The 22,254-nt window shown below is 51.4% G+C and overlaps 2 protein-coding genes across 5 annotated transcripts in view; one reads left to right on the forward strand and one right to left on the reverse strand.

Annotated features, from left to right (window-relative positions):
* MRTFA (myocardin related transcription factor A) overlaps positions 1-2,839 on the forward strand; it is an 80,934-nt gene extending 78,095 nt beyond the window's left edge. For both annotated transcript variants that reach the window (XM_076337289.1, XM_076337280.1), the window contains exon 14: positions 168-2,839. In XM_076337289.1, coding sequence (XP_076193404.1) covers positions 168-667 — 500 coding nt within the window. In that variant the 3' untranslated portion in view covers positions 668-2,839. The remainder of the gene's footprint in view (positions 1-167) is intronic.
* A 1,336-nt stretch (positions 2,840-4,175) lies between these two features.
* SGSM3 (small G protein signaling modulator 3) overlaps positions 4,176-22,254 on the reverse strand; it is a 31,783-nt gene continuing 13,704 nt past the window's right edge. For 2 of the 3 annotated variants that reach the window (XM_076337301.1, XM_076337310.1), the window contains exons 5-22: positions 21,287-21,495; positions 21,035-21,142; positions 19,905-20,048; positions 19,323-19,518; positions 18,948-19,093; positions 17,779-18,006; positions 16,773-16,827; positions 13,002-13,129; positions 12,535-12,690; positions 11,927-11,981; positions 11,451-11,500; positions 9,998-10,150; positions 9,828-9,898; positions 9,426-9,474; positions 9,017-9,102; positions 8,521-8,643; positions 6,838-6,898; positions 4,176-6,418 (exon numbers count right to left, since the gene is read on the reverse strand). In XM_076337301.1, the coding sequence (XP_076193416.1) occupies positions 6,335-6,418; positions 6,838-6,898; positions 8,521-8,643; positions 9,017-9,102; positions 9,426-9,474; positions 9,828-9,898; positions 9,998-10,150; positions 11,451-11,500; positions 11,927-11,981; positions 12,535-12,690; positions 13,002-13,129; positions 16,773-16,827; positions 17,779-18,006; positions 18,948-19,093; positions 19,323-19,518; positions 19,905-20,048; positions 21,035-21,142; positions 21,287-21,495 (2,102 nt within the window). In that variant the 3' untranslated portion in view covers positions 4,176-6,334. The remainder of the gene's footprint in view (positions 6,419-6,837; positions 6,899-8,520; positions 8,644-9,016; positions 9,103-9,425; positions 9,475-9,827; positions 9,899-9,997; positions 10,151-11,450; positions 11,501-11,926; positions 11,982-12,534; positions 12,691-13,001; positions 13,130-16,772; positions 16,828-17,778; positions 18,007-18,947; positions 19,094-19,322; positions 19,519-19,904; positions 20,049-21,034; positions 21,143-21,286; positions 21,496-22,254) is intronic. The other variant, XR_012995235.1, reaches the window with a different exon arrangement.

The raw sequence follows: 22,254 nt of genomic DNA on the forward strand, positions 1-22,254 counted from the left end.
CCCATAGCAAGCCAAGTGCGGGCACAGGATGAGCTTCCTTATCCCAGTTGGTGGTCAGTGATGGCTCAGTCTGGGGAGTCCCTGTTGCCCTGGTGGGTGGGAGGGATCCTTCTGGTGTTGAGCCAAGCTTTTCCTCACCCTGGTCTTCCCATTTGTTTCCTGTACAGAGATTTCTGCTGACTTCAAGGATCAGTCGTCCCCAGCTGGGAAAGAACCACCCGTGGCCCCAGCCTGCTCCTCACCGCCCAGCAGCCACCATTCCTCAGAGCTGGCGGTGCCAGTGTCCTTGGGGCAGCCGGTGCCCGTGGGCCGGCTGGAGGACTTCCTGGAGAGCAGCACTGGCCTCCCGCTGCTGACGGCAGGCCACGATGGGCCGGAGCCCCTGTCCCTGATTGATGACCTCCACAGTGAGATGCTGAGCAGCTCGGCCATCCTGGACCACCCGCCTTCACCTATGGACACCTCGGAATTGCACTTTGCTCACGAGCCGTCCGGGGGCATAGCCCTGGATCTGGCTGAGGCTAACTTGGACAGCATGGACTGGCTGGAGCTGCCGGGGGGGTCTGTCATGAGCCTGGCTCCCCTTAGCACTGCGGCTCCCAGCCTCTTTTCCACAGACTTCCTTGATGGACACGATCTGCAGCTGCACTGGGATTCTTGCTTGTAACTCTGTGAGCAGAGACTGAAGGGAATGGGAGTGGGAGGGCACAGGCATGCAGGGGGAAGAGGCCAGTCAACCAAAAAAAAAAAAAAAAAAAAAAAAAAAAAAAAGAAACAAGCTCCTAGTATTTGTAGTCCTCCCCCAACAGTGTCCTTCCTGCACAAAGCCAGCAGTGGTGGCAAAGGCAGACCCACTGCTCGAGTCGCTGCTGCCTGGGCAGCGGGCCAGGCCGGGGCAGGGAGAATGGCTGCTGGGGGGAAGAAGAGGCTTGCAGGAGCTCTGGGGCTGGTGGCCTCCTGCCCCCTCAGCGCAGCCTGACCCAGCTCGGGTGAGAACAGAGCCGGCAGCCCCTCTTCCTCCAGGCAGGAGCGAGCAGCGATGGCAGTGCATGGGGCACAGTGCTGCCAGGCACAAGTTCCCTCACGCCTTGCAGCAGGACATAGCATGACTGGGCCCGAGGCTGTTTCCAGAAGCAGCACCCTGTGCCTTGCTGGGGCTGGCAAATAAAGGGAGTTGTGCCGCCCTGGCACGGTCGGTTTAACGGTTGCAGAAGGGGATTCTACCTCTGGAGCAGGATGCAAAGGCGGGAGTGCTGGCTGGGAGCCCGGAAGGGCTGCCCTCTGCACCACCTGCCATCTGTCAGGGGAGGGTCTGGTCTGCTGCAGGGCTGTGAGGAGCTGGGCAGAACAGGCACCTTTTCCAAGTGTAGCCAAAGGGAACGAGGGTTCCCCACCAACCTGGTAATGTCCAAGCTGTTTTCCCAAATATTGCTGAGCTTGGCAGAGGCCTGCCTGCTTGCTTCACTTGCTTTGGGCTGCAAAACAGATTTTTTTAAGGTGCTAAAATCCAGGTCCTTACATGTTAAATCTGTTCTTCGCTGCCCCAGACCTCTGGCTGTGCCTGGAGTCTAGCCTTCAGGCACACCCCGCCTTCCACAGCACTTGTGACATCCCCAGGTGAGCAAGGCAGTCAGCCTGTGGGGGGGAGTTAGGGACAAGAAAGCGGCCATGTATCCTGGGGAGTGTGTGAGGGGCACAGCTAGCAATGAGCAACATATCATTAGGGGCCATGTGCAATCTGTTTCCTGCCTTCAGCTGTGCTGTTGCCTCCCTGTAGCCAGGTGCCCCAGTGGAAAGAAGCAGCTGAGGATGTTGGACCCAACGGGCAAGGAAGGGGAAGTGGCACTGCAAACCAGGTGTTGCATGGCACAACACAGGCCCTAGCTCAGTAGTGCAACTGTGAGGGCCCCTTTCTGGGGAGAAGTGGGAGCCTGAAAGCAAGCAATGGGCAGCTGACCTCTGCTCTTCCTTCCCTCCAGGCCCACGGGGCAATAGCAAATGGGTGCTTGCTGTTAGCTGCCGCCCTGTGTCCAGCCAGCTTCTGCCAGGTAGGGGCCCGGGCTGGTGCCTTGGGGTAGCTGCTGACTGATGAGTGGGCAGATGAGTACCCCAAGCCCCCTGAGCCATGACGATGCTATTCCTCGTGCAGGCTTTTGCATTGGAAACCCAGGCCTGTGGCGCGCTCGTGCTGTTACTCCTGTCACTTTTAAGTTTCTGTGTTTGTTAGTAGTAACTCATGGCTGTATTTACCAGGTGAGACGTAGCCTAGCTGTGCCCCATGCGGTGGCCTTGCCGCACAGCTGTCCCTGCTTTGGCCCTGAGCTGGGTCTGGGCTGCTAGGGCTGAGGGAGGCGCGGGAGGCAGTGGCTTTTGAAATCGTACGGACTAAGGTGCTGACCCTGCTCAGGCAGTGGAAGGATAAACTGTCATCCTTTCAGTATCTCCTTGAGGATGCTCTCCCCACCTTTTCCCCCCCGCGCGTGGCTGCAGGGCTGCCTGCTGGGGAGGGGTAGGTGCGGATGGGCACATGCTGCTCCCCTGCCCCTTTGGTACCTGACGCTCTTCTCTCTCAGGGGGAGGCCTTGCTGCAGGGGTGTGGGTACCTCTGCTCCATGGCGGGGCAGGTGAATGCCAGCCCTGCATGACATGCTCTCTGTCAGCCACTAAACTGGCAGCCAGGCGGAGTCATGCCTGTTTTACAGCTGGGAGAAACTCCTGCTTTCCTGAGCCCTATTTGCTTGTTAACTGCATGGGGAGCCACTCTTAATCATTTGCAGGGGGAGCCTGCTGGCAGCTTCCTTCCTTTCTGCCCTCTTCTCTCCCCTCTTCCCCCCCCCCCCCCCCCCCCCCCCCCCCCCCCCATTGTAAGCAAGTCAGAGCCTCTTATCTGCCTCCCTCAGTGTCCGGGTTGGAGTGAGAGGATACCCCCTTCCCCCCCGCCCTGCCTGCTTTCTGTTGCCCAAGCTACGGTGTCATGTCCTAAAAATCAGAGTAACTGGGACTGGTGGACACCCCCCGTAACGCTGCTGAGCCCTCCCTCGTTTCTCTCCTGGTGCATCCCTGGTGCTTGCTGGGAGCAGTGAGTGCATTAGCAATCGCCTTACAGAGCTCCCACCAGCTCCACCCAGGGCAGCTGCCCAGCTGTGGGACCAGGTGGGCACAGGAGGCAAGTGGTTTCTTAGGAGGAAAGTATGCGGGGGGTGGGATGACCTTTCAAATGCTAAGGGGAAAACGTGAGGCTGCCTATTTGATAAACTTACTTAAGCAAAATCAGCTTCTTTTAGCCCACAATGAGCAGTAGCCCCCACAAAAACCAGCTGTGTGATTTCTTTTGTACAAATAATTACAAAGCTGCAACCAGTAAATAAAGAATGAAATTATCAAAGTGCAGTGAGCTCCTAGAAGAAGGTGGGAGCACTCCACGTGCAGTCCTGGCCTGACCCAGCCATGGTTCCTCACGCTGGGCCAGGCACTTTGTTGGCAGAGAGATGCCAATGCCCATTACTGATTTAGGCCTTCCCCAGGGTTGCTGGTAAAAGGCCGAGCTCACAGCTGCCCCCTTTCACCTTTACCCGTCCACCATCATTTGTGATACTTTGTAGGAATTTAATTACCCAACTTTGCCCAACATACTTGAAATTGGCTGATGGGCTTAAGAGCCCCCAGACGATACAGAACCATGAACCTTACCTCCTGAGGAACCCAGCTAACGTGCCAGAGCCCCTCTGCACAAGGGGCTTCTGCCAGGAGAGCGAGCGATAACCCTGTGCCTGGGGGCAGAGGGGAAGATGGTGCCTCATCCCAGGAAATACTAGAACATCTTTTCCCCAAGCAGTGCCCAGAGCAGGCCAGCCCAGTTCTCTGCTTTCTCACTATTATTTGTTTGAATAATAGTTCAATAGTTCTTTGTCAGAAGAGGTATTCCCCTGGACATACATTTTTGCACCCTTGGGAAAAACAAAGTCTGATGTTCTGCCTCTACCTTGAATGTAATACTGAATCTTTCTGCTGTAACCACTACTTGTTTGTAATGTGTATTTGACTAGCACGCACTCTCCCTTCCACTATGCAGCAAACGGCGAGGGGTGATCAGCACCATCTGAGACGGATGGTGTTGGGGCATCGGATCCAGAGCAAGTATTCAACTGGAAAAGGATAAAAAAGTGACAAGTTAACAGGGGAGAGAATGGATCTTTAAATTGAATTATTTTTTCAGTTACAAATATTTGAAAAAATCCATTTTATTAAAAAAATTCCAAACAGCCACGTGCTCAAAAACGTCTCTGCTATGCTGGTGGGAGGGCTTGGGGCCACTCTGCCTTTTCCAGCTAAGGGTGGGTGATCCCTCTGGGTCTTTCTCAAACCTGAAAAAAAAAAGCCTGCGTAGTGGTGCCTCGTGCCTTCTCAGCTGAAGGGAGATTCCCTCTGTGATATGGAAATTACCTACCCTGCAACCAGAAGTAGGTCTTATGGTAGGAGAGGCACGGGCAGCTTTTACAGCCTCCCACAGCCCAGTAGGCTGGTCTGGACCCCAGCTGTTAGGGTGGTGAGGCGATACTGCAGCCTTCCTCAGCCAGATGCCAAACTGGAATTACTTTGACTGAAAACACCAATTTTCACATCAGTAAATACGCCACAACCTTCACCCTCCCATGAGCGTGGCTTCTGAACACAGTTCTCCCGGAGTCCGTGCCCTGTTACTGTCCCCCTTTGCAGAAGGGACTCCACCTGTTTTTTTCTGGAGAAGCTTGTTAATGTGCAGACAACACTGTTGTCCAGCACCACCCAGCCCTGTTTTCTGCCAGCCCCTCTCCCTTTGCTAAGGGCCTTCCCCTTGCAGGGTCCCTACATCCCTTCATTTCAAGTATTTCTTGCTTGTCAGGGCCTGCTGGGGCTCTGCTGCGGAGCTGTGCCTCAGGGAGGGCTGGCGGCAGAGAGGCAAGGCAGGGCTGCCACTGCTGGCAGCACAACTGCTCCTGCCCCGGCCGCAACCTGGGCCTGTGGGCTGGTCTGAGGCAAGGTCAGTGTGAGGACCCCCCACGGTGCTGGCGCAGGTTGAGCAGAGACCTCAGCTTGACGCTAGCAGGAGCCAGCGCAGAAATGGGGTCATAATTATCAATTGGCAGAAATTAAGAATTAAATATAGTCCTGGCCCTGTCAAAAAACAAAGCCAAAGCCCAGCACTCTCCCAAGATGCAGTTTATTTACAAACCCACCGAATAAAGGAAAGTAAGAATCTAGTGTCATTTCATGAGTAGTTTGTGCTCACAGACAAGCGCTTTCAGTAGAAAGTCACAGACTCCGTATCTGGAGCCACCACCACAAAGCAGCAATTCTCCACTCCTGACCTGCGTCCCCGCTGCCACCGCAGGGCGAGGAGGACCAGTTAGTCTCCCTGAGCCAGCTCCAACCTGAACCTCATCCTGAGCTACAACGGTGCCAAAATATACACGTTCCTGGAGTTAATTTACAGCTTTTTGGTTAACAGTAAAAATCATCTACAGACTAAAATGACAGCATGAAACACTCTTATTTAGGAGAGAGGTGTGTTTTGTCTGCTCCCAGAGGAGACAAGGCCCATCCCCTAAGGCTGTTACAGTCGTGACAGGCCGATGCAGTCAGGCACCTCTTGTCAACACCCCACACACCAGTGCCAGGGAGGTGGGATGAGGCTGATGCCGGTTCCCCCTTTTCAGCCCCAGCTCCAGGTCAGAGGAACTTGTCCAAGTGCTTCAGGGTTTGCCATCCCTCTCCCCGACGGAGGCAAGCCCTTGGCTGGTGGGGGGGGATGTGCTATCCCTGTTCCCATACAGCGATGAGTCTCTCACCAGCCCAATTCCACTTGCAGGTGCCACCTGCCAACGGCACCAGCTCTCACGGATCAAAGCCACCCCCCTGCAAGGACTGCCTCTTCCCCCCAGCTACAGCAGCAGCCATGCTCACACACTCATGCAGCTGCTGGCCCACTGGGCAGTGCACAAGGGGCTCTGGGCCAGGCTGCTCCCCCAGGCACTGGGGGGGAGGCAGGGCTGAGGCAAGCAGAAGATGGGGTGGCAGAGATGGGTAAGGCTGGGAGGGGGCACTTGTTTTTGTGGCCAGAACACACTTGTCCCTTTGCAGCATCACCCTCGACCATCACCTCCCTCGGGTCTGCAGCTCGGCCTCTCAGCGCTGCTGCCATCTGTCCCAGGTGGCCTGGCAGCCCCCCCGAGGGGGATTTTGTCACAGATACAAGTGGGTGGGGTGGGGGAGGGCAGGGGGTGAGACATGATGGGGGTGGGGGAGAGGAGTGTGCGCCATTGACAAGGTTCCCCAGGATGGGGTGGGGTGGGGGTCACCCATCTATGTCCCAGCTGAAGAGATGGTGCTTCACAAGCATGTCCTGCACCCCTTCCTTCAGTGGCTTCTTCTCCTTCTCCTGCAGGACGACACAGAGACCCGGGTCAGTGCACCGCACTCGGAAAAGGGGAGGTTGTGTCTGCAGGCAGAGCCCAAGCACGCCGAGGTCTCCAGCACCCAGACAGAGCAGCCTTCTGCACTTCCCACCTCCGCGCAGCTGAAACAGGGAGAGGCCCTGCGGTTTGGAGAGCACCGGGGAAGGGAGGGGCCTGCCATTTCCCCCTGCCCCAGCTGGGCAGGGGCAGGCAGCACCCCCTGCCAGCATTGCCACACAGCTCCTGTCCACAGCCTGCCCTGGCAGGGAAAGCGGCCCCACCCACAGCCTCTGGCACCGGCTCAAGAGGAGGCAGAGGATGGGCTGGAGCACAAAGCTGGGAGAGGGAGTCGGTAAGCGAAGCCCGCGGCTGAGAGAGAGAATGAGAGATGCCACCTACTCACCTCCCTCTTTATCGGCAGCTCCCAGTCCTGAGAGAGGCTGAAGGCAAATTTGCAGAGGACTCTGCAATGGAAGAGAGCGATGGTAACACACACAACACCCCCCCACCCAGATCACACTCCCAGCCTGTGCCCGCAGCTGCTGCCCCCAGGCACACAATTGCCCTGGCACGCCACTAAGCTTACAAGGATGAAATTTCTTGTTTGTTGGTGTTGAAAGGGCGGCACCAGCCATTCATCCCCTGTTTCCCCCTCCTCTTTGGGCTTCACATCCTGCCAGGCGCAGGCTGGAAAGAGAAGCTTGAAGATGTGACTCAAGTGCAACCCCTACAGAGCCTGACACAGCAGCACAGGGAAGCACAGACAGCCCCAGCCTCTGCTAGGCGGCAGACACATGTGGCTGACTGAACGCAGCTGGCAGTCAGCAGGGTTGCAGGTTCCTCTCCAGAAGGCAGGCTCCTGCCAGTAGCACCTCTGCACCCCCCCCTCCCTGGAGTAAGAGAAGTGTCCTGACCCCCATGCACAAGTGCTGCATGGGGATGGCACGTGGAGCTCCCTCACTGGACCCGGCTCTAAGCAGAGGCTGCAGGCATAGCCTCAACCCTGTCCCTAGGACAGGATTGCACAGCTCAGACCCTCCTGGCAACAAGCTCATCAGTCCTTCAGGCTCAGGGGAAACTCCTTGTGTGGGGGTGTCCTCCAATTCCTGCAGCAGTGAGGGAGCTGAGGCCCTCCACAGGAAGCTGGCTGGGAGAAATATGGCATAAGCCTCCGCTCCTGCTCCACACAAACCTGGGCCCAGCCATGAACCAGTCCCACTTGGTCCTTCAGCTGTGCTGAACTAGCGCTGCCCCCATGCTGCGAGAAAGCAGCCACGGGACATCGCAGCACAGAGGTGGAGGGGACTCCCTTCCTCCCATTCAGCAGCAGCACAAGGAGAACAGGGCACCCTGAGGTGTGTACACACAGGCCTGTTTCTGGCTACAGATACTCCCACCGGGGCCAGAGGCAACCGGGTGGTGCAGACAAAAGCCAGTTCCCGCAGGACGGTGGCAGCAGCAGCAGCAGGGCTGGAGTGGTGGTGGTAGCAGGGGGGTTTGCTCTGCGGCTCCCTGGGACTGGATGTGGCTTTGCAGAGTGCAGGAGGGCCAGGAGCAAGCAGTGTGGATGTGTGCCCTGGGCTCCAAGCGATGTGCTTTGTGCAAACTTAGCTGCGTTCAGCCCCTGACAACGCTCCCTTGCTTAACCAGGAGTCAGCCGGTGAGTGACTCCTTCCCAGCCAGTGACAGCCAGACTGTCTCCCTGGCACATTCCCTGTTCCCTGCTTGGACTCATGGTGGCTGGCAGAGGACCTGGAGAGCAGGGTTTGGAAAAGGCACCATCAGAGTACATGCAGGGCACAGCAGGAGGTTGCTGGCAGGCAGAGGCTGCCTGCTTGTCATGACAGCTCCCCAGGAGCCAAGCTCTGCTCTTGATCAGGCGGGCACAGTGCATCGCTTTAAACTGTCTAGACAGTTGCTGCTGCCTCAGCACACAGAAGGAAATCTCTGCAGCGGGGATGTTTGGGCAGCCCACGCTGCTACTCACTGGAGAGGGTCCAAAACCAGCCATAGTGAGGGCTACCCTCCTGCAGGGGAGGAGAAAATCCATTCCAGACCTGGGCAAGGCCAATGGGGACAGACTCACCTCAGCTCACATTTGATCTGCACCCAGCCGGGACTGCGCAGGAACGACCAGGGATGGAACCACTTCTCCACAGTCTGCAGGCTTGAGCACAGCACCTCTAGCCACAAATGTAGCACCTGCTCACTGCAGCGATGGGGTGGAGGCATGTTACTTGGCTGAAGCCAGGGAAAGAAGCCCCATCCCTTTGGGATAGTCTATTTTCAGCCCAAGCCTTGACCCCAGCCCACAGTCCTGTCCCCAGTGGGAACAGGATAACCCAGTAAACTTGTGTGAGCCACTCCATGCAATGAGACCTACTTCTTCCAGCCAGGAGCCAGGCCAGCATTATGAACAAGAAAGAAGCAGGTCCCACTCAGTGGCTGCAGTGAGAGGGAGAAAAAGACCCTGTGGCCTAAGGTAGATTGAAACAACTGCTGCCCTTGAGCCTGCTCTGCCCCCTCCCAAGCTCCTTGCACCCCCCCTCTCCACCCAGGGGTATCAGGACCAGATGACTCACTTGAGTCCAACACAGATGAGAGAACGAAGCTTCACGTCCATCTGTGCATGTGCAGCATCGTGCGTCATGTTCACAGCCTGAACTGCCTGCGGGGGGGGAAGATGTGGTTACTGCCTTCTCACCTTAGCCTTAGGCTGGGCTGGGCAGCCATTTCAGCAACACAGCCATATGCTCCCCTCCCCAGAGCTCCCCACCCTTACCCAGCACCACCTGCTAGCACCAGAGGGGCCGAGCCTTCCTGATGGCTTCACTTTCTGCTTTTGCCCAGGCACATGGTGTCTCTACTGCTTCCCATCAGGGAAGGTCTGGGAGCATCTCCCTAGAGAAGGGTATCACCCTTCAGCAGCCTCCATGGGAAACTTCCCCACATTAGGAGCTGGGCTCTGGCTGGGCTGGGGGCAGCACTCACCCGGTAAAGCAGCTCCTCTGGAGTGAGGACTTTGCCATCTTCATCAAGCCTGCAAAAGACCACAGCAGAGAGCTAGCTAGCTCCGGAGCCACCCCGGGCACAAGCAGGCCTTTCCCCCTCCATACCCCAAACAGCTCCCTTGCTACTGCTGAGCCCACAGGTGATTCTGCAGCCATGAGAGAGCAAGATACAGCCCCAGAAGCAAACACAGGAGCGCGAGGAAGGGGGCAAAAGCCACTGCCAGCCCCAAGTCAGCATGGGCACAGCGGCCTGCTGACACCACACTGACAGGAGGATGGGGCAGACCACGACCCTTCCCAAGGTGGAGAGCAGCAGCAGTTTGATGAGCATGCAGGAGCAGGGCACAGACCCAGCCGCTTCATGTCAATAAAGTGGCCTTACCTGTAAGTCTTGCAGAGCACAAGGCGAGAATACACAGAGTCAAAGTCCCGTTCCACTTCCCGGCTTGCAGCCTAGTAAGGCAGAGGGACAGTCAGTACACTCTGCCCTACAGCTCCCTCACCCCAGCCCTCTGGCAACACTGCCCCACGAAGGGAACTGAGACATCTCACCTCTTCAATGAACAGCCAGGGATGGCAGGGCCCCCCCAGCAGAGATGGCTTCTTCAATCCATGTTCAAATATAGACTTCAAGGCTGGACACAGCGTCCCTCGCACCAAGTCTGTCACGCCTTCTGTGACTGAGTCATCTCCAGCGATGGAGTACTGAGGAACACGAAGAGCCAGCTCTCAGCATACTGGCAAGGGGACAGAGCACGGTGGTGGTCCACTCACCTACAGCTTCTCTGCACACACCTCTTCCGCTCCCAGGTGCCCACCAGCCCCGCCTCCCTTAACCCCTTATGCTCTTGCATAAGGCACCATGTTCAGTGCTACTCCCCTGGGATTTGCTGGGACACCAGGACCTTTGTGCCTAGGTGCTGCCCAGGAGACCACACAGGTGACCCCAGCACCATCCTGGCAGTGTTCAGCATGTAGGAACTGCTGCAGTTTGGTGTGATGCTGTCTGAGCTAAGGTAAGGAGAAGGACTTGCACTGAGGGTCTCTGGGACTCTGTAAGCTGCTAAAAGTCAAGGCAAATGGGGGTAGATGGGAATTCCCAGGTCAGCTGGTACACCACTCTGAGGTATCACCCTGACACACTGTTAGCATGAAGGGTATTCCAAAATTAGGATGAGTGGGATCCTCTCTATTTCCACAGTTGGGAGAACTGCTCAGCAGTACAGGGTGTGTTTATACACAGAGAGGTGACCTGCATCTAAGGAACCAGCCCCGACAAGGGGGTGAGGAAGCAAGTGAGATGTCAATAGTGACATCTCTCTAAGGGCTTCTCTTGGGGTCTCAGGTCAGCCTTTGAGCACTTCCTCACACTCCAAATGCTGAGGAAGAGAGGGAGAACAGTGCCTTCTCCACTTCCCCTGCAAATTTCCTAGGCCAACAGCTGATGACATTTGTCTCCTATCTCTTACCCCAGCCTTGGGGCCATATTGAGCTATCTGCTCTAAATAGGTGGCATCTCACCACTGCCGGTTGCGAGAGGAACTGAGACAGAGTGCCCCCTCGGGCACAGCTGCTCAGGGAGAATCCACTGTGGTGACTGCAAAGCATGAGCAGGATCCACAGGCACAGCCTCAAAGGAGGAAGAGAGCACAGGCAGCAGGGAGCAGGCAGAAACACTCTCCACAAGATCCTCCTGCGTACCTGCCTGCTGCTTTCTCAGCTTTCCCAAAGCTCATCTCCAGGGGCCTTGCAAGCCCAGGCATCACACTCAGCTGCCCTCTGGGGCCCTCATTCTCCACTTGGTCAGCATCAGGAAGTTGAGCAAACAGGCTTAGGAAGATAAGCTGCCTGATCACATCACTAAGTGCTCAATAGCCAGAGACAGCAAACAAACTCAAGAAGGGAAATATATGGCTCTTTTCAACTATGTTTTTTCAGCTATGACATGACTTTTTTTTTATGTTGGGTTTTTTTTGTTTTTGTTGCATTTTGTTTTTTTAATTACCTCTTTGCTCCGCTCATCCAAAATCTCCACAAATTTTGCAGGAAACCAACCTATAAAGAATGGACAAAGAATTGAGTCTGACACTGAGAAACCTCTAACACAGACAAGACCAGAGCCCAGTGGAAGCTGAGAATAAATCAGAGTTCATAGTGTCCAACCCCAAAGAAGGAAGCGAGCAGCCTCAAAATCACAAGAATTAAGGCAACTGCAAGAGGAAGCCAATTACAGGACACTGCCCACAAGCAGTGCATTGCATGCACCCAACCACCCTGCGCCAGGAGGATGGAGCCTAAACTTGCTGTTTGCAAGAAGTAACCAGGTAGCTGCACCACCGCGCTCATACCCTGCTTTAACCTTTCCCTCGTCCCTGGCAGATGCTCTGGGTAACTGGCACAGCCTTTGCTGCAAATGCTGTGGATGAATGGATGCTTCGCATCCAGCCCCACTCTCCCCAGTGCAACCCATCCTGCTCTCACCTCTCAGTCCATTCAGCTCTCCCACCCAACAGTGCTCATCCTTCTGGGAAATGATCTGAAAAACAGGGAGTGGAAAACACTGGTTGAAGAGAGTTCAGTGCCAGGAGGGCTACAGCTGCCTGGCTGTGTGTGCACAATGAGGAACTGCTTTCTTCAACTGTTTTGCCAATGTTCTCTTCTCATGCGGCTCAGGGCCTTCAAGGGCAAAAAGCTACTGCAAACACAATGCTATGCCTGTTTTCCCCAATTTCAGATGGGATGCCCACAGCTAAAACGCAAATGGATGCTTTTACAGTCTTACCACAGCTTAGTGCGCAGTGTTAAACCAGGACCCAGGGTGGACCAAATCAATCTTTTTCTCAGCTGTATGGCAGCCAGGAAAGGGACTTTGTGATTGCATTGAGAATGACCCACAAGACGACACTCACAGGAACATACTGCCTCATCCCCAGGCAGCCCCCAGAAACACCAGGTGCTTCCCTTGAACTCCTAACTGGGCTCTGAGCTGATCTCCTCCCTTCTTTCCCTGCAGAAGAGGCAGTGCAGCGTTCCCAACAAGTTGGGTCTGCATGGTCTTGCCCTGGTCCCTGTCTCATAGGCTGACACACCGTAATGATGTCATTCTTGCGGAAGCCCAGCTCATCGTCATCATGGCGCTCAAAGTCCAGTAGTGCCTTGGCTCGTCGTCGTCGGTTGCGGGAACAGGCCACATAGTTCTCGTGATCCCGCTGGTGGCTCTCCATGCTGTAGTCTGGAGTCAGATCCTAGCATGCATGTGGACGAAGAAGAAAGAGGAATGAAAAGCAACAGATGACTCCTAGCTGATCTGCCAAAGCTTGCATGCCCCTGTTCCCAAACCTTTTCCTTCTTCTCCTAGCAGGCAGACAACCTCTCAGCACAGCCGTCCTCCACCAAGGATGGGTGGAGCAACCCTCACCCTCCACTCATTGCACCTGGCATGTTGTTCCTCAAGCCCAAACACTCCAGGAGCATTTGAACAGCCCTGTCCTGTGCTGAACACTCAACACTCGTGCCTGGAGCAGACAACAGTGAAGATCCAGCTGTTCCCACTCACAATGCTGCAGTTCTTGGGATCCACACACTGGAAGTGCCGTGCAACCTGGAGAATGGCCTCACGCAGGTCAGCCACCAGCTCCGTCTGCTTGATGTTCTTGGCTTTCAGTGCCTCCAGATCGTCGTCCCCTGGGGGAGCCCACACAGCCAGCGGGAAGGCGAGGAAAGGAAAACAAGTATAGGGTATTTATTTTTTTGTTAATATTAGAAATCATTGATTCTACAGAAATCAAAAAAGCCTGACATTAGAAATGCCTACGCTAAGGCAGGTACTTACTGCCAATCTATTCATTAATGTAAATAACCAATACCAATTTGACTGTCTCAAATTTTAAGGAGCTAGTATTTCAAACCACATATGGAACTGGAAGATGTCATCTTTGATCTCTCTGGACAACTCAGTATACCAAGGTACTGCGTACTACTTTAGAGAAGTGTCTATGCAGTATATAGACAGCTGAATGGTGGGACACAAAACTAGGGAACTTTCAAAAATTCTCTTCAACTGAAATTCTGTTGAAACTGAAACAGCTTTTGGTTGAACTACTTCTGATTTTTGCATACCTTACAGGCTGAGAGCATATTCTTCATTGAGTCTTGAAAAAAATTTGAAAAACCAAGACAGCCCACTTTCCTGTGTCAGCCTAGAAGTCAGAGCCACGAGAGAAAAGCTGCCATCTACTTAAGACCTCGACCTCCCTAAGAGCCAGATTTCAAAGGTTTTGGGTGTATAGAAATGGTCATAAGTACAAAGTAAAAGTTACCAAAGCATCTTTCTAATCACTAATTCCCCCAGGAGTTCTGACAGCCTAACTCTATTAATTTATGCAGAAAGATACCTAATGGGATGAATTCTTTAGGCAGTTAATGTATCTGAATGCCTTAAAAATTGGGTATATGATGTTTGGGAATAATGAACCATTTGCTTCTTTTTCTAAAAAAATTCAGTTTGTTTTAAATTCAAAGTGTATTTTCATACATCTGTTTTTGCTCTCTCTACAGTATACTGAAGATGTGGTAGCTTGATTAACAAAAATCAACATTTAAACCAATGTATTTTTCACTGAACTCCAATTTTTATACAGACACAACTTTTATGCAAGACCCAAGTAAATAATTGGCTAGCAAATTAGTGCTCTGCTTATCTTCTAACAGCATTATACAAACCAATATGAATAAAAGTGTGGGCCAAGCTATAGAGCTGCTGCAACAGCTATGTACACACGAAGCTTCTGCTTATTGGAAAGTGATTAACAGTATCTTTTAATCACAAGTGATCCTAATTAAAAAGACTAAAACTTTAAGAACATAAATAGAAGCACAAAATTAGATTTAAAATTATTTTTATAATTGTTTTCTATTTGCTAAATTAAAATTATTAGAGAATCAGACACACAGAGCTTAAGAGAAAACTGAACTTTGCTTCCGGACTAGAAAAATTGTAGGGCATACTTACTCCCAGTCCAAGCAATGAAAATTAACAAAACCTCCTCCTCAGTGGCCAGGGGTAGGAAATAGAGCATGTAAGAAGTCTCACTACAGATTCAGAGATACAAAGATTGTAAATAGATAGGTGATCACGCAGACGGCGGGGATTCCCAGAAAATTCATGTTGCTAAAACAGAATGTGACTAAAGAAGAAACGACTAAACCACAGCCACACTAGCTCAGTGGGCTGCCCTCATTTACATAGATCACCGATTCTTTCTATCATCATTCAGTCCCTTCTGGCTGAAATACCGTCCTCCTCCCTCTGCACTCAGATCAATCCCACCCAAACACAAGCAGGAGATATGGGAAGCAAGTTCCACACCCTCCCACCTTAGAATATACACGATACAGAGGAAGGCAACTGGGGTTTCCACCAGATTCACCTCACTGCACCCGACACGCCTGCGTGTACATTTCCAAAACAGGAAACCAGTGCAGGATCGGCCACATGCGAGGAGGCTCTATTTTGAGTCTGCAAAGGCTGACTAGCTGCACAGTTGTGCAGAGGAGGACTAGCTCTCCTGCATTTCCTTGTCACAACGCCCATCCAACAGGAAAAGGGCAACACGCACATCTTGTTCTTCGCCAAACTACCTTTCACTGTTTCTTCTTTCTATTCCTTCGTTAGAAATATGGTCCAACTCCTTGAATCTCAGCTAGAGAAAGCCCTGACCTAGCATGAGCAAGAGTCTGGCTTTGAGCAGGAGAGGTTGGCCTACAGACATCTAGAGGTCCCTTCCAAACAGTGCTCCTGTGATTCTATGACTCCTTGCCAAGTGACTACTAAATCTGCATTCACTCTAAGGAAGAAGAATTAAGTTCTGGGTAAGTTCTTGCTCCCACCCAGACAAGGGCTATGTACCAGCTCTACACAGTGACTATCACAGGCAGCAGACTTTACACTTAAGGTTGATTGACAGTTCCCAGTATAAGGTGAATTTATCACATCCAAGCTTTCCTTCCCCTCACTTGGGCTGAAGTTTTCCATCCTGGTCTTCTGCTGCAGGATGTCAACTTCTCTATTTTAACCGACGTTTTAATTACTAAGAATAATTTAAGGTAAAAAATATGACAGTCACTGTACAGAAACCCCACTAAAATGAAAAAACACTATCAATCATCTCAGTTCTGCCACTGATACATTTTGAAGCTTGAACTTAAAATTTATCTTTGTGCGTGGGTATAACTCACTATCACCTTCATAAAGCTACTGAAACTTGGTCAAGGAGACTATCTGAAACACAAGAAAGATGCATTTCGCAGCCAAGTTCCCTGCCAGTTCAGTCTGTACTGACTGTATGATAACATTACATACAAGAGGACTGAGTTTAGGTTGCACAAGAAACTTTCCTGCATTTCTTCACTTCTGCATGCTTGACTTTACAGCTGCATTGGTCTTCTACCATAACTTTTATATGTGATGCTGTATGTGCTTGTAGCAAGCCTGCAACAATATATCAGCTTCCTGGAGAACATCAGAAAAGCTCTTCTCTGAAAAGACCAGTAAAACCCAGTTTTAGATTTATTCAGGCCATTTCAACCACAACAGGAACATTGTTTGAACCCTGTAAATTCAGTATGTTGTCTTCCTCCGGAAAAACAATTTCTGTGGTGACATGTGGCAATTTCAAGAAAGCTAACCAGTTGCAAGGAAGGTGATGACAGTGAAGCTTACAATAGCAAGGGCTATTATGGAGTCACAGAAGCAAGTTACTTTTAAACCAATGCAAAACCTATTCTGGTCGTCTGATTTCTGGACATACGCTGGCTTAGCTCATAAGCAAAGAAAATGAAGATTCAGAAGTGTTCGCAACATCGAACTCTCAGATTAAGTAAGGGGGAACATCAGTGATGTTTGCATTTATAAATTTTGATGGGTGACGTGCTGGACCATCCTGCCCTGTCTCAGATCTTCAGAGATGTTCCTGAACTGAGCAGAGTAACATCAGGAGAGTACAACATCCAGCCTGTGGACTGCATGTGGTCTGCCAGAAAACGTGTTTGACCTGTTGGTCAGTGCAAGAAGGACATTACAGCTGGGCTGAGCTGCAGCCTACTGTTAGTTACCATTTAAGGACTAACCATCTAACTTAAAATTCACTTTCTGAGCTCAGACCAAAGCAAGCAAGTAGAAAACTGCACTTCTTCCCTCTCATCCTTCAGTTCTGGCTTCCTCCTCTCCTCTTCCTCTGTCCCAGTGTTTTCCTGCTTTGCTCACTCCCCTCCCTCCTAGGCTGCTATATCCATCAACACCACGTGAAAGGCACAGGATTGTCCTTACCGAAAAGCAGAGAGGTGATGCCAGATTTCCTGCGCTGAGTCCTGCGCCGCACAATCTGCGGGAGAGGGAAGCGAGAGAACAAAGTGCACACAGTAGGACAGATTTCAGAAATAAAATAAAGCAATCTTCCACACAGGTCAGCTCTGGGCAAGGGTTCCTGACAGCTACCACTGGAAGGGGCAGGCAAATGAACTGGCAATTTTAGACAGGAGTTGTTCTAGCTCTAACGCAATGAATCAGCTCTACTGCTTGATCTGGTCCATGTGCAATGGGTTGTTTATAGCTCAATTATTATGAAATCATAGTTGAAGTTCAAGAATCAACCATGATTCGAGTGAATAATTTCAGTTCCAATTCTACTTGTTGCCAAAAGCAGTTCTACACGTAATTACATATAAATTTCTAAGTGGATGCCTATTACATTTTAGAATTGCAGTAGTGTCTTGCGATTAGCACACAGACGAGCATCAAGAATATATCTTCCATGCAGGCTTGACAAGTAGGAGCTACTACATCCGCAACTGCAGACTGTAGTCCAAGAATAAACACAGGTGCATTTTTTATTCAGCTTCTCAAAGGCTGCTGCTGTTTTCTGACTCTGCCTTCCAGAGCTTAGTGTATCAGTTTCTTACTAATGGATTAACTCCAGTTCCTACTCTGCATGCTCCAAGCAAATTCTGCCAAAAGCATATGCTGTTTCTTTTGGTTTCCATTAACAAAATGCATCACCTTCCATCATAACTCTCATTAATGATAATTACAATCAATGTCAATATCCCTTTCACCTGGAGATTTATCAACCAGGACAGATCTGCCAGCATTTCATTAGCACAGACCTCCCCCTCACTTCCCAATACCTTTTCCTCCACTGGACGACAGAGTCATCCTGGAGTCAAAATCCTCTCAGACAGGAGGACCTCTTGCTCACAAACAGCAATTGGGAGGGAACACGTAAGGGACTGGTAAAAACGGAGCAGCAGAGGCAGATGGGACTCTGTGCACTCACTTTGGATAAATTGTTGACAGTGGTGCTGGAGTTGAGCAGCTGCCCTTGGTCAGCAATGAGGTAGGCCAAGTGTTTGCGACGCTGGGTCTCCACTGCCACATCTGTCAGCGAGCCAGCCACGCGCATGGCCTCCCGCAGCAACACATCTGCGTCTTCAATCTGACTTGGGATGTCTGAGAGTGTGTTGAAGATTGAGGCAGAGTTCTCGGACTGGATTAGCTCATCCTCCTGCAACGATGCAGTCATTTTGCCACACAGAACAGTGAGCACGACAGCTATGCTCTTGGGGCTGCTAGATGCAATTTTACATTCAGTGTACAGCCTGGGCCAGAAACAATGCAGGTACAACTAGATAATTCCACAAAAACTTCAGCAGGAAGAGTCCAAGCCACCTATGGGACGGGAACAGCATCTTTTGCTACTCTACTGCACTGAGATCTGCCCCCAAAATTCTAGCTGGCATGTTTTTGAATCATAGCACCCATCACTGAAATGAAGTCAAATCAGCAAGGAAAAGACAAAACAGAAGCTATTCTGCATCCACCGCCAAGACTGGGCACAGCAGGGATCTTCCTGGGGACAAGGGAATGGAAGCTGCTCAGTCTCATACACTATAGAGCGCCTACCATGTCAAACTCTGCTCCACCTTCCCCTTACTCCCAGCAGGCTCACCCTTGCCCTTCAACACAGCAAGCTGAACCACAAGTTATTTTTTGCATAAAAAGGAAAAGATCAGGCGGTTAAACGTAAGTCAGCCAAATCAAATGTAGCCAGGACAATGCTAATCTCTTGGAGCATTCAACAGTGCTTCCCAGATGACCACAACCTCGGCTTTATATCTCTGCTCAGAGATGGTGCAAAATCAAGAAGTATCTTGGTTTAGGTAAGATGGACCCTCAGGTTGGGATCTAGACTGAATAGAGGGGAGCAGCTGATGGGGTTTAATTATGAGGGAACAAATGAGGTAGGCAGTGGAAACAGCAATCCCTGAATCCTGTGAAGTACCTTGGAAGTTATTCACAGCCCCCAGTTCTGAGGAAGGCAGGAAGTCGTCTTCCTGAGCACATTCCCAAACCACACACAGGAAGTGGATACAAAACCTTCTCGCCCCTAAAACTCAGAATTAAACACCGATGTACTATAAAGGAGGAAGAGGAGGTGGGAATTACCTTCATACTGAGCATGCCCAAAGTGAGCTGGAACAGCACCAGAGAGCCCTGGTAGAAGAAGAGGTCCCAAATACGTAGCAGCAGCTTGATGTGGACAACACTAGCGAAAGAGGTGAGGAACCAGTGCAAGGTGATCAAGGAGAGCTCTGTGAATAAAGACACAGAAAAGAAATATGACAAGGGAAGTCAGCCAACCAGTGAAGATGGACTCTTCTAAGTGCTCTCCTCCCAGCTCAAAGATGACCATGCACTGCCTCCAGGGCCAGGAGGTTTGCTCCTAGCCCTGCTGCTCTCCCTTTGTGAAACAAGAACAATAATTTTTGTCTGTGTGTCACGCTGGCAAGAAAAGCTATGGTTTCTAGGGTACGCTTTTACCGATGTCGTGCTCCTGGAGCAGCTTGTCCAGGCGGGGCAAGTACTGCACAATGAGCTGTCGCAGGACACGCTGGTCAGTCTGCACGCCCATCAGGGTGGTGCTGAAGTAGGAGGCAGGAACCAGTTCCTCGATGATAGCACACATCATCCAGAAGGCATCTTCCTCCTCCAAGAAGAGCAGCAGAGAGGCAGCCACCTAGGATTTTGAAGGAAGAACTGTATGTCCTAAGAGGAGTAGAACTCTTTCCCCACTTCCTCACATGGAGAGATGGACCAGTATGTAGGTGACCAACATCTTCCTTCCTCCGCAGCAGCTCTCCTGCAGTCTCCCACTGAAGTGATTTCTCCTCAGTGTAATGCCTGTCCCTCCCCAACAGATGGACTGAATTCTTCCACATCTTTGTACACGTGGTGCTACTCTGCTCTCCCTTCCTTAGGAAAAATGTTTCATGTAGAAGGGATTTCCCTTCAGCTCATCTGGAGGCCATAGTGTCTGGCAGCACTGCCTCAAATCACTTGCCCCAGCATAGACACCACAGACAAAACGATCCCTATCATAAAGACACTCTGAAAACAGGTTACCATGCCAGTGCCTTGGCAATATCCAATCTCTGGGTAGAGCCAGGCAAGTCCCCGTAGTATCCTGCGTAGCCGTGGCACCCCGATACTGTTCATGTTGGAGAAGCAGGCGTTGCTGGGCATCGTGCGGAGCAAGTCCTTTTCAATCTGCGAGACAGCCATAAGCAAGGACAGGGTCAGCTAGTAGCATCTGAACAATTGCCTTTTGCACTTCCCCATGGCCTCTTGCCTCAAGGAACAAGGAACGCTGCTTCCCCGCACTCATGCATAAGTCCTTAGGCACCAAAGAAGATGGCCCTGTCCAAGAAGACACCCTGAGCTGGGGTCAGTTTAACAGCCTTCACTGACACGTGGGAAAATGCCAGTGCAGACAGTGACTTGGTGTCTCCTAAGAAATACTTGCCTAAACTCAGCCCCTAGCTTCACCACTGAGAATAGTAGGCATACTGATTGGGAATTTCATCTGCTTGGATTTCAAGCAAGGCTTCCCAACGAACCTATCCCAGAAAGAAACCAACAACCTGGCCACAACTGTGACAGGGGACTTGCAGGTGAACAGCCCACAGATCTCCTTTGGGCACTGCTGTTCCTCCTTCCAACCATTTTGAACCTAGCTTCTTAGTGAGAGGTGAACATGTGCAGAGCTCAGTTTCTTTTGCCATGGCCTTTGCCTCCTCCCATAAAAGGAGAGGTCAGAGGAAGAGGGAAAACACCCTGTAACAGTCTTGGTGTTCAGAGACTTTGTATTTGAGGGAACAAAGAGAGTCCCTGGAAGCAGCTGCCACTACCTCAACAGAGGTGCATCTGTCAGCCTTTCACCCTTCACTTCCCTCAGTGACTATCAGGATGTTTGCTGGGATGCAACTGCAGCACTGTTTTCTAGCCTGCAGGTAGCATGGGTCCAACCCCTTCCCTGCTGTCCTAGGAAGCAGGGGAGCTGCACAGTTGGTATTCCAACAAACGAAGGAGAAATATGCGCAGTAGGATTGAGCTTTAGCAGGATTCAACCACATATGTCCTCTCAACTGTCCCTGCTGCAGGTGTTAGGCAGATACCCCTTCCTCCTCACGCAGCAAATCTTGCCCTTCTCCCCACTCCCTTGTGCCCAGTCAGCATTAGGCAGTATCTCCTACCTGTTTGGCAGCAATGGTTTCATCGTTAGAGCTGTTTTTCACGATATCCCGATATGACATCTCTGAATTCCTCTTCTTCTGCAAGGCCCCCGACAGGCGCATCCACAGCTGCGGGAGGCAGGGTGAACAGAGATAGGACGAGTAACTAAGACAGCCACAGAAAGCCATCATCTGGCACCCTCTCAGCTAAGAGGGTGCACTTGCTCCACTGTCTCTTACTCCAGGCCTGCCCAGAACAGGCAGCACTCTCACCTGTGGCCTCATGCTGTGTGGGATGCCGGCTAGCACCAGGGAGCGCAGCTTGTCTGAATGCGGTAGGGTGACCTCAATTTTGTCCCAAGTGAGGTCGCCCACATCATGGTTGTGTGTGAATTCCAGATGAGCCTGCCACTTGAGCCTCTGCTGTGGCTCCTCCGTCAGTGGGACCCCCAGAAGCTTGCTGGAGTTTGGCTCAGCACCATCTGCCTCAGCAAAGGGCAGAGAATGAAATGGAGACAAGTGAGAGAGGGAACAGGAGAGGGAACAAACATAGGGCAGGGTGGGGAGTAGGAAGGCCATCTGAAGAAAGCACATTAAAAACATTCACGTCTTCCAGCCAGAACATGGAAAGGCAAAGCTTGGTTTCTGTCTTCTCCATGCAGCAAATTTTATGGTCATAAGCAAAAGGCACTGGGGCTTTGAGAACTAAGAAGCTGTCTGCAGGCTTCTAGTCTCTACTTACTCTTGATTTAGAGCAGAGTGTGGCTGGAATTAAACAAAACCCTGGCAGCAGTCATCCTGCTGGGTTTTGTAAGGATCTGTAAATCAGGCTGACAAAAGCATAGCAAGCCTCAGAGGTGGCAAGCAGAAGCTATATGCTCATGCAAGTAATGAGGTGCAAAATGTTAACTTTGGGGATATTTAATCACCAAAAAAGCTTTAATAAGGACACTTCCAAATTCACAATGAGAGAGCACCTTAACTTGAGGCTGGCTTTCTAAAATAGATGCTTTAGCACAAGTACAGGTTTGATGCAAGGCACTCTGTCCTTCATCTTATAACACATCCCAACAGTGCAGTCCAAATCTTTCTGCTGATTTTATAATGCACGAGTCTATCAAATGTTCTAGCTGAAGAAAATCCCTGTGTCCTGTCCTCATCTCCCAGTCATTACTTCAAAGAGGATCCTCTATGACTCAACGTGCCTCAGGGCACACATGCAAACAACTTCTGCCCTTGCA

This window comes from Aptenodytes patagonicus, chromosome 1, assembly GCF_965638725.1.
Source record: "Aptenodytes patagonicus chromosome 1, bAptPat1.pri.cur, whole genome shotgun sequence".
NCBI lineage: Eukaryota > Metazoa > Chordata > Aves > Sphenisciformes > Spheniscidae > Aptenodytes > Aptenodytes patagonicus.